The 11635-nt window shown below is 41.4% G+C and overlaps 1 protein-coding gene across 1 annotated transcript in view; it reads left to right on the forward strand.

The window, feature by feature from the left end:
• The first annotated feature begins 269 nt into the window (after positions 1-269).
• Positions 270-11635, forward strand: part of loxl2b (lysyl oxidase-like 2b) — a 45163-nt gene continuing 33797 nt past the window's right edge. Inside the window, exons 1-3 of the mRNA XM_023397655.2 lie at positions 270-431; positions 3861-4220; positions 4622-4797. Of these exons, the coding sequence (XP_023253423.1) occupies positions 3872-4220; positions 4622-4797 (525 nt within the window). The 5' untranslated portion in view covers positions 270-431; positions 3861-3871. The remainder of the gene's footprint in view (positions 432-3860; positions 4221-4621; positions 4798-11635) is intronic.

Here is an 11635-nt window from a genome sequence, read left to right on the forward strand (position 1 = left end):
TTTTTTAGAGCTAGCAGCCGAACAACAACACAATGAGAGTGAAGTAAAATAGATGTTCTCCCATTAACCTCTTTTTCAAGGTTCTTTGATTTTTCAGTTTTTCCGACACTCTTTGAAAGCAGCATGTTAACTTTCTCATAACTATCAGCGCTGTGTTCAAGTCGGATCCGCTATTTCCACGTCCCAGGCCATCTCCGGTGAGGTCATCGTTAAGGTGGGCGGCAGTGGGCGGGGCCAGCGCAGCTCGGGTCCAAAGCCTGGCTCTGATTTGCATGAGAGGGAGTGAAAGTTTAGAGAGAAGGAGCAAAAAAAAAAAAAAACAGCTGACTTTGGGCTTTGGTCTGAACACACTGGGCTGCATTCAGCCTGTTACCGCAGCCTGCAGGAGCGCACAGCTTCAGAGGGGACTGTCCTGAGCAGCGACAAGAGAAGTAAGTCCAACTACAGCCTGACTATGCGAAAGTCTCCAGAGCTTGTTGCCTCATTGCTGTGTTGCTAATGGGACTTGCCGTGTGAGGTGGGGCAGTGATGTTTTTTTTGCTGTGCTGTGATGTTACTGCAGGGTTTTCATTGTCTTCAGCTTTGACCCTCACCATCAGGGTTTAAGATACCACATGGTGTCTTTTTGATATGGATTAGGATGTGTTTTCAGGACTAAGTTTTGTACATGATTTGCAGTATTTAAACATGAGTGCCCTACATTAAAAGCTTAATGAAGATCAGAAGATCAATCATCACAAACTTTGATAATCGATTATTTGTCATTTATCATGCAAAAATACAAAACATTTCCAGGTCCCAGTTTTTCCATCGTAAGGATGTGCTGCTTATTTCTGTTTTATACCACTGTAAGTAAAACACATTTGGTTTTGAATTGTTAGTCAGACAAAATAACCAATCTGAAGATATCACTATGCCCTCTGAGCTTTTTCCCCTTTAGTTTCTGGCATTCAGGTGACTAAACAGTGAATAGATTAATCTGAAAATAATGGACGGATGTATGTTAACCAACGATAAAAAAAAATAAAATCAGTAGTTTCAGCCCTTGTTACATCATCAGAAGAAAGTTGCATCAATTGCAGGTATTTTTATTGTTTTTATATACAAATACAATATTCTCCTGATGTGAAGAAGGCCCCTTTGTTTTTCTTTTATTGGGTAAAATGATTTGGTGTTAAAAAGCATTGTGGAATAGAGGAAATGTCAGTCTAAATCTTTTTGGTGCTGGAACCTTCTCTCTGCGTCTACATGCAGTGAAGCCACCGTGTGAGCGCTTCAGAAAAGGGCAGGAGAAGAAGCAGTTGACATTCTTATAAACTGACATTTTGACCTTTTCAACTGCTGCATAGATCCCCTCCAGCAGCAGGTGGGACACGTCTGACTTCCACAAAGGTGAAAGCGGTGCTGTATATGGGCCACAAAAAGGCCTTCCAACCTTTCTTAAAACGCAGCAGTGTTGACATTAAGATAATGCAGTTTTTAAAGAGCCTTTTGTCTCTGTTTCTGAGGCGAAAGGCAGCACATGTTTCGGGTTTCAAGGTTTTCTGGTTCAGTGAATTTTTTGACATTTTATTTGGTGTTTTGAAGGAAAGAGGGGCCAGAAAATCCTGGATCTGTTGTTGTGATTGATTAAGTGACTGCAGCTTCATCCAATCCTCATCCTTCGTGAATATCAACACCTTCGCCTGAAAAGTCACGAAAGAGCTCATCTGTGTTCCGAGCTTGACGTGGGAAACATTCAGGAATGAGCTTCTCTTCTTTATGCAATGCCTCAGTTGAATCTTAGTTTTTTGTACATTCTGACTGTTTTTCTAATGACAACATCGCTGTTTGGGCTTGGACACATCGAGCGCAGACCCAGAGGCTGTGGGCTTCATTCCGTCTGTTCATTGTGTAATGTGTATGTCGTTTCGAGCTTGTGTAACCACTGCCACGTTACAATGAGGAAAGTAGAAGGATCATCAGCCAGATGTTGTTACACAAAAGCAGAAAAATTATGAGCTTTTAACATTTGATTGGTTTGTGGAAACGCAGCTGTTGACGAGTCAGTGGGGGATTTTAGTTGTGTGCATATTTTTGAGTCATGCTTTTGTCCGGCCATAAACTCTTGGTTATATCAGTCTTTGACTTGGGAATTTGATTTATTCTTTTTCTTTAAAGGTAGGAGATAGAAGCAGTGGTCCAACCATACATCAGTATTCCTCTGTGGGAGGTTGGCGTTATGTAACTGCAGGTGTCTGTTTCAAGCTGGAGTCCAGCTTTTCTTGGACTCCTGATCTGATCTGATAAATGATCACCTCTCGATACACTGTGGTTTGAGTAACTGCGCAACTGTTTCACATAAATGAATGTTTTGCTTCTTTATATCATCTATTGACATGTCACAGTAATAACTGAATCCAAAGAAAATGGAAACATTTGGGATGAAAATGTTTCCATTTGCTGATTTAAAAACCATAAGGTTGTTTATCTTGTGAAAGGTCCTCAGATGAATAGAAAGTAATGTGTTTTTACATTTATGTACAGCCTGCAATTTTGTTATTGTTAAAGCTGCAATTACTGACTAACTTTTTTGGCCACTTGGGGGCAGGGACAGAAGCTGTAAACATTAGCATAGCATCACCTTATAAAGTTGTGTTCAAACATGTTAACAAACTATTGCTTGTCTACACATCTAGCAGAGAGAGACCAACATTAGCATTTAGTTGGCGTGCACAGACTCCATCTGGGATCCACAACAGGTAATCTGTATTTTAGTGCAAAGCCCTGTTGCTCCCATTTCCCGTATTAAAGTTATTTCATTACGTTTTAACACAAACACTTCCTGTAACTGTTTGTAATTAAAAGCCTTTTGGCGTTTAAGTGGACAGAAACCCCTTTATTTCTTAACCGGTCTTTTATTGCTGTGTGTATTGTCTCATTTCCTGTTGCTGTTGTTTTTGTTGTTTACCTGCTATCCAGATCGGCTCGTTTCTTTAGCGGTTAGCGATGACTCTCCCTCTCTCTGTCTTATATTTAGTTATTCGTCCGCTTCCTTTACTAATAATGATACAGTACATGTAATGAAAGTAGTTTATTTGCTGTAATGGAGGTGAGGCTCAGTGCAGCTCTCAAGCACACAGGAAACCAGGGCAGCAAGGTGACTGCCTGTAACAGGAGGTGCAGTCGGGAGCCCACGGTTGGCACCCATACATGGTCCAGCCATATACTGGGTTTATACCTAGTCTTGTTTGAAAGAAAGGCTCCAGATCTAGCGACAAATGCACTACGTTTGCAACACTGCAGACTGTAAACGCCCGCCTAATAGAAACTGTTTGCGCCAAAGGGGGAAACGCCAACTCAGTCACGTGGCATTCAGGTGACCAATGATAGAAATATGATCAGTCAGTCACTCACATACATTTGGGATTATAGTGCTGCCCCTGCTGTTGCGGTCCAGCCAAAAAGGATTGGTAAAAACCAAAGCACAAGAAGCAGAGATTTTTGGACTTTTAGTCCAAAAACACTGGATGCTACATTTCCTATTATGCAGCGTGATCACATATTTTGTTAGACTTCTTTGTCTGGTATATGCCCAGTCCCAAATGCCATGTCCCCATTTTGTAACACAGGCTTTGTGTTACAAATTTGTGGTCTCCATGCCAAAATCAAGATGACATCATTAAGAGTTTCTTTTCTCAGACTGTCAAATGGCTTTTATGTGTAAAATCGATGAAGTATCCCTTGAATGTTCCCTCCCATTCTTGTTCTTCAGTCTGATTCCTCTGTAATAAGCAGAAAGTACCATTGTGAACAAATATCTGAGACATGGTTGCCAAGGAATTTTAATGACCGCTCCTCTCTTTTCATCTTTTCACCAGCGCCAACCAAAATGATGGCCACCCACTACCTGCCCTGCTGCACTGTCACTCTATTAGTGCTATTAAAGCTGACCCTGGCCCAGTATGAGCACCTTGGCTACCCGCCTGGTTACCCAGACCCAGAGCAGGAACAGTACACCGCCCCGCAGCTGGCACCAGACACGCCTAGGATTCAGCTCCGACTGGCAGGAGACAAGAGGAAGCACAACGAGGGCCGCGTAGAGGTTTTCTACAACAGCGAGTGGGGAACCGTCTGTGATGATGACTTCACTATCCACGCCGCTCAGGTGGTGTGCCGGGAGCTGGGCTACCTGGAAGCCATCTCATGGTCTCCATCCTCTAAATATGGGAAAGGACAAGGTAGGTAAAGTAAAGCACTGTTACCTTAATATTGTTTCTCATGTCAGGGCGGAGACATGGAAACACATTCAGTATAACAAATACTGACTCAATCACACATCAAACATCATCATATACCTCAGAATAAATAAATAAACAAATAACACATAGATGTGATTTTTACTTTAAGGCCAATATCGGCCGAACATATCACTGATGTAACCTGTGTGTGTGCATGATTTTTCAATTTATGACATATTTGTCATATTATTAGTTGGAAAATGATTCATGGTAGATGTTCCACAGTTTTTGGAGGAAGCAGCCTCGCCTTCAAAAGAAATATATTTTTCCTTTGTTTCCACTAATAAAAGGAAAATGTCTCCCCATGGAAGCGCTGATGAATCTCTCTTTTGTCTCGTCAGGACCCATCTGGTTCGACAATCTCCACTGCACTGGCAAAGAAAAGACATTGGCGCTCTGTCCGTCCAATGGGATCGGTGTTTCAGACTGCAAACACAGTGAAGACGTAGGCGTGGTGTGCAGCGACAAGAGGATACCAGGGTTTAAATTTGTCAACACCCTGCCCAACCATGTAGAGGTAAACTTGCAGTTCCTGAAATCTTACACACTCCAAGCTTTTTCATGGCATCTTTTTTACTATCTGCCCAAAGGACATTTGTTTTCCTAACACCTTGTCAGCTGCTGACAGCTGGGCTTTATGATCTGTTTTGCTTTTAGTTTTTCTGTACAAACACAACTTAAGTCTCAAAGCCCTGCACAGACAGTGGAGTTTGTTGCCTTCATCCATCTGTGAACAAATTGGGTTTTTGTCACTCAGACGTAGATGCCTGTTACTGTACGTAATTGTTACTCAGCCGTATTCTGACAAGACCATTCAGGGAATAGCTGCATGCAATGTTTGACACCTGGTTTGCACTGCAGCAGCGGCATATTGGAACTCTCAGTAGAGTACATACCTGAGTTAAGGCCAAACAACCCTACACATCTGTCAGATCCAGATGATTATCTGGATCTGCACCAAATTTTTTACAAAGCTTTAGATCTCAACACTGTAAATATGTGTTACTTTTTACATCAGGGTCCAAACATTATTTCCCTGAGAAATTGATGAAAGTGGTCAAATGTTTAGGAAAGTGAAAACCACTTTAACTGGATCTTCAACAAAATGTATTGGGTTCTTCCCTGGGTCATCCCCCCAACAAGTCTGGTGCAGATCGGTTCGCTTCTCTTTGCGTAATTCTGCTGACAATCAAACAAACAAAACAACAGACAGACACGAGTCATAACGTCCTTGGTGGAGATAATTATCACTGCCATTAATCAAGAAATTTTTCTGTTCGGACTGAGTCAGTGATCAGTTTAAAGCCTTAATTAATAATAGGGTATCTGTCTATTTCTAAAAGTAAAGCAAAGGCAGTAAAGTTGGTTATATACTGTATGTTTTTATATCTGATTGCTTTTTGAAGATACTTTTAAACTTAAAGAGGGGATGCTGCTGTCACCACCAGCCAGCACCATCAGACGAGTGTGAATGAACTGACGTGAATTAACCATTTTTAATTAGTTCATCCATCCATCCATCCATCCATCCTTCCATCCATCCATCCTTCCATCCATCCATCCATCCATCCATCCATCCATCCATCCATCCATCCATCCATCCATCCATCCATCCATCCATCCATCCATCCATCCATCCATCCATCCTATGCCACTAATCCAGGTTGCATTCATTTAATATCATTAGGAATTATTGTTACATGCTATGCTCTGGGCCACATCATCTGTGCTGGTTTTTCCATCATAGTTTGGCCAGTGTGATCATGAAACAGGTTGAATTGCATTAAAAGTCAGTAATTTAACTTGGTGAACCTGGATACTCCCTGTTTTATAATGTCTGACTGTGCACGAGCAGAGAATGACAAGACATTTCATCCATGCAGCCTTTTTTCTCAGTTGCTCCGTGAGGGGGAAACTTTAAGGATATGTTTTCCTATTTTTTTATGAGACACCACATTTTTCTTCTTGTTATTTTTTCTTTAGGATTATTCAGTGTTCAAATATTGCAATCAGACACAAAACCATGCAAAGGTAAGCATGTGCATTAAAGGGTAAATTTAGTGAAGTAATTAATAGTTGGTGTTTTACGTTAGACCGTTCCTGCATGATGAATTCCCACATCTTTCACACCTCACACCCCCAGCTTTTACACAGACTTCCTAGAAACACTTGTCCACTGCAAGCTCAAGCTGAGATAACCCCCGATGACATCACTTAAGTTTTACTTTCAGACCTGACAAAGAGAACATCCCTTCTCAGGCTTCATGGCGTTCATAACTTCCCTTTGAATGATAAATCTCTCCTGGTATACGGCTGGAAACGACTCCGTACACCTAAAGTCAATAACCCATCCCGACTCTGTGTTTTACCAGTACTCCTTTCTAAATAGCCTGCAGTCAAAGTGTGTCAGTGAAAGTGAAGTTAAACTGGTAATTATTAGGTGTTGCACTCATAACTGTCAGTTGTCTGGAGCTGACGGACCTTTAAGAGCCACCAAAAGCAGAATGTTATCTTTCTGCTCACTGGGCAGGCCTCATGAATCCACATTCCAACGTTATGAGCAAACTGCACACCAGAGCTGAGTCTGTGCGTCTGCCTCTCTGTCTCCCTCTCTGACCCACTCCTCTGCTTCTCGGGAGAGTTTAAAAACTGATATAGTGTTTTTTTTTTTCATAATGCCCACAAAACATGTGTGGTCAGCTCAGCAGAGCTTTTCTTTACTTCTTCCGAAAGCCACCGGTATGATTTAAGGATTGTTATGGTTAGCTGGAACTGAAAAACTCCCTGAGCTTGTCTGATGCACTCCCTCTGAGTGTAGCATTATCATATCAGATAACGATATGAAAACGATGTGAAAGAAGCTACAGTAGATTTTCTTAGAAATCGATCACAAATGTTAAATGAATTTTGAGTAAATTAGAAAAAGAGAATATAAAATGTTTCCAGCTGCTGCCGTTATGCGAATATTAGGAGTCGGTTTGTCAAGATAAGCAGCTGGTGTTGTTCATTTTCCAATCAGGTGCCATTGAAGCGTTGCAAAAGAAGGTGACCATTTTAAAAGAGCACCAGTCAAACCTCAAAGAGAATGTGCAGAAACAATCTCTTTCTTGTCTTCATCTGAGGAAGGTCACGCTTCACTCAGATCTGAAGTTTTTGTCAGTTTCTTTTTTCTTCTCTTCACCGAAGCAGAGGCTTGAGTGAATGTTTCAGAAGTCTCATGCACGATTAATTGACTAAGTCTGTTTCCATTGCCATTTGTTGTGTTAATCTTTTCCACCTTGGCCAAGTGCAGAATCTTTTTTTTCTCATATTTTTCTTTTTCTGTTTTTAATTTTTTTTTTTGCTGTTTTCATTCAGGGGTTGTTTTTTACAGCCAAAATCCAAACTACATATAAAACTTGTTGAATGGAAACTAACCTGATGTGAAAGGTGTCGCTCATAATGATGAACCCTAGCGAGAATTATCAACTGAAACTGCAGCTCTCCTCGGCTTCATGGAGCTTTATAGTCAGTGTCAGATCAGTCACAGTTTTGGTTCACTCTCTCTGATGTCTTAGCGTCCGTTTTTAGCCGCAGCTGGCACCTGTTTTCCGCATCGGGCGTCTGTACACCGCCTGCTCAGCTCCAGACAGCCACAGTTAGAGACTAGCTGGTGAACTTAGTGGAGCATTGAGCAGGTACAGAGCCAGATATTTTGTGGGCAAAAAAAAAAAAGTATTAAAATCAATACAATAGAAGCAAAGATGTCGTCTTTTTTATTTCACACATTCTTCTTTGTAAAAACCTGGCACCTACATTACCCACAGTGCAACTCTAATTCTGACTTCTTAGTTGGAGATTTCGGTGTGTTATGCCAGCAGCGGCTAATGTAGCGGCTAATGTCGCCTCGAAAACCTCTGGCCTCAATCAGAGATGAGGAGTGGGCTGCAGAGGTCTGGCGAGCTCACTTCCTTTCTCCACACCCCCAGATTTTTTTTTTTTCATTTTCTTTGTCGTCTACTTCCAGAAAACCTTTTCTCACATACACAGTGGTTCTTTCCCAACATATGTAAACAGACCTTGATATGTGTGATTGGTGGAGTTTCTCCATTCAAGCTGCGACTTCCTGCTCAGAGCTTTACAGAGACAAAAGGTAAAGATTAGGATTCCTGGGAGAGCGCGCCTGGAGAGGTCTAGACGTCTGGAGTCAAGCTGGGATAGCAGCTGAAAAAAACAAAAAAAAAATCAGACTCAGCTTTTCCATTCACTAAAAGTCACGTGATCTCCGCGCATGTAAAACACAGCCAACCGGTCCCTGCTGCCGCACAGCCGAGGCCCGGTTTTATCATCTGGAAGTGGTAATCTGGTGACTCACCCAGGCACTTTATGGTGTGTAATGGCCGCCATGACGACATGTCGTTGGGGGTTGTGTGGTATGGGATGATTAGTAGGCTTTGGCAGTGCTGAGGAGCCTGCATGTGGAGACACCACTGCTTTCTCAGGTGATGGCAGCCTCAGCAAAGTCACCCACAAAGGAAATACTCAGAGAGTGAGCTAAGAGGGAGGTGAAACATGAAGCCTTGCAAGCATGTGTCGCCGACCTTTGACCTGTGTGCTCAGGTCCCTCTCTGCTTGTGCTTCGTCTTCTCACATTCTTGAAATAAAAGAAGAGGTGTTTCATTTTGAGCCAGTTTTTTTAACCAACTTGTAAACCTAAAGAAAACAAACATCTTGTTTTATGAATCTGTTCTTATGTGGTCAGGAAAGTTCATGAGTTTTGCATGGATTCCACTGACTCCATATTTAGCACAGTGTCTCAGTCAGCTGGACAGTAAACAATGCAGGTTGACACCCAGTGTTCAGTGCCGCGTCTCTGGAATATTTAGCACGGCATCTCTCCAGTGTTTATTTATATATTCCCTGCCGTGCTTTGAGGAAAGTCTGCTGCCTCGTCTCGGCGTTCCAGTTTATGTAGAAGTGGCTGCAGAGAGTTTCTGAGGTCTGACCTGTGTTCACACACGCATGCATTACATTCCATTTCAAACCAACCTCAACATTAAGAAATTCAGGGGTTTATGAAATGTGATGTTTGGCAGTTCCCATTTCCACAGTGGTCCAACAGGCTGCCCCATTTATCCAAATGATGTGAACAGTGATGCAGTCAGATGAAGTTCGCATAAACAGCAGCTAGAAAAATCTAGGAGGAGCAGCCTGTGAGAGAGGAATATTCTTAGCCATTTGACATTATGGGGAAATGGTAATTTAAATGGAGACTGGCTTCACAAAGGAGCATATAGAAATGTCTGTCAGCAGTGTAGGAAGTCTGGAGAGATGTAATTATGGCTGAGAATTGTAATCGTTGGAGCCATTTTTAGTGCAAACATCCTCAATTATAAGTCATCAAAAGCTTTTGAAAGGGGAGTGAAAAAAGGGTGGTAATGTTGAACTTTTTATATTTTTATTATATTCTATTACATTTATATTTTTATATTCTACTACCTCCTACTACCTACCCCTCTACTAACCTTAATTTCCACTGTGGAATATGTACCAGTCACTTTTTAAAGTAATTTCTTCACAAAATAAAAAACAGATATTACCTGGTTCCAGCCTCTCAATAGTGAGGATGAAGTTACCCAATTGGTCAGCCAGCTGAATGTTGGTGGTTCCCCATTGGCCGTTGCTCTGTCAAAATGATTTAGTGCGAACAGTTTGTATTATGTCATCAGATCAGTGATAAACGGAGCAAATAGTTAACTGTATGTCAGTATTGTGTTTACAGATTGGTCAGATGTCCTTCAGTGGCCAACAAGAATCAGTTCTTATAGATTGAAGCATTACCTCCACCAAGGAGGTTCTGTTTTCACCCGTGCCTGTTTGTTTGTTGGGTTGTCAGCAGTATTACGCAAAAAGTACCGAACCAATTTGTACCAAACTTGGGGGAGGATGCATCATGCGTCATTTAATTTTGTTGCAGATCTGGTTAAGGAGGCGGATCCTGGAATTTTTTTTAATCACCCTCATTTGCAATCACATTGCGTCGATTGCTCGGGAAATAATGTTTGGATCTTGATGTGAAAAAGTCAGTGAGTCTGTGACTTTGGTGACAACGATCCAAATAATAATTTATTTGAAGGTGAAACTGTCTAACTTAATTGAACAGCAATCAAACTAAAGCAGCAAAGGAACGGTGCTCTTGGGACAAGGATTGATTGTTTGCATAAGAAGATACAGTAAATTTAAGGGTCAGTGCATGAATACTTCAGATATAAATAGGTATTTTTGAGGTTAACGTAAATGCATGTGAAAAGTAGAGCGCCACCCTTGTGCTACTAAAACAAAACTTTAAGTAAAGCCCTTCAGTAAAACCAGCACAACATGTGATCACAGCTCAAATTTGGAATTGATCTCGGAAGATGATCTTTTTGATAACAGATGCCTACAGGCTACATCCCATGCTACCCTGCTCAGTTTACCGCTGTTGATCTGCGGTCCTGTCCTGACAAATCTTCTGTGGGCGTTGTGTTTGAACAGGTAGAGATGAAATCTGACTGCGGGGATTAACAGAACCATATATCAAGATATCTGCTCTTTGTTTCTTTTCTTCTTTCTGCATCTTTTCTCCTTGTTTTCCCTCCTTCCTTTCATTCTCCACTGCCCTCTCTCTCTCTCACAAGTAATGAAGTCCCCACAAGCAGAGTTTACAGCTCCCATTTTCCTCTCCTAAGTCATTTTTTCCCTCTGAGGCGTTAAGGTCAAATCTTCCACTTTCCTTGGTGTAAACCTCCAATCATATCGGGGTATGGCGCCATAAATCACCTTGTCAACCCTTCTGCACATTTGTACTGTGAACTTGGACTCATAAATGCCTGCCCTTTGTGTCACAATCTTAAAATGGTTTTAACTGTTTAATTGTTTTTCACATACGATAGATAGAAGATGTTTCTGTGGTTTCGTAAAAGCTTTCACCCAGAGGCATCACATTCCCGCAGTACTATGCAGACGGATGTTTAGCCTCTGGAGATTCTAAAATTAAGTCGTCATCTGACATCAGAGTGGATGGAGCAGCTCACACAGGGCGGAGCTTGCTTTTGCAGATGGTGAATTTTTTAAAGAAACATGGATTTCGAGGTTTTAACTGTTAACAGTTAAGTTTGATTGTTCTGACTGTTTTTTTTAATGTTAAAATTGGAATAGAAGTTCTAAAAGGTCAATACTGTCCTTACTGTTTTACAGTGTTTTATTTGAAGTATTGATCCATAAGAAGATATATTTGTGGTTTTAAGCACCAAAATCCATCTTAATGTAGTTTTACATCTCCTCTCTTAGGTTACTCTTTGGAGCTCTAGCAAAAAACAGGTCGATGAGCCAATCGG

This window comes from Seriola lalandi, unplaced genomic scaffold (genome assembly GCF_002814215.2).
Source record: "Seriola lalandi dorsalis isolate HSWRI2012SDOR001 ecotype SW California unplaced genomic scaffold, Sedor1 jcf7180002054883, whole genome shotgun sequence".
Classification (NCBI taxonomy): domain Eukaryota; kingdom Metazoa; phylum Chordata; class Actinopteri; order Carangiformes; family Carangidae; genus Seriola; species Seriola lalandi.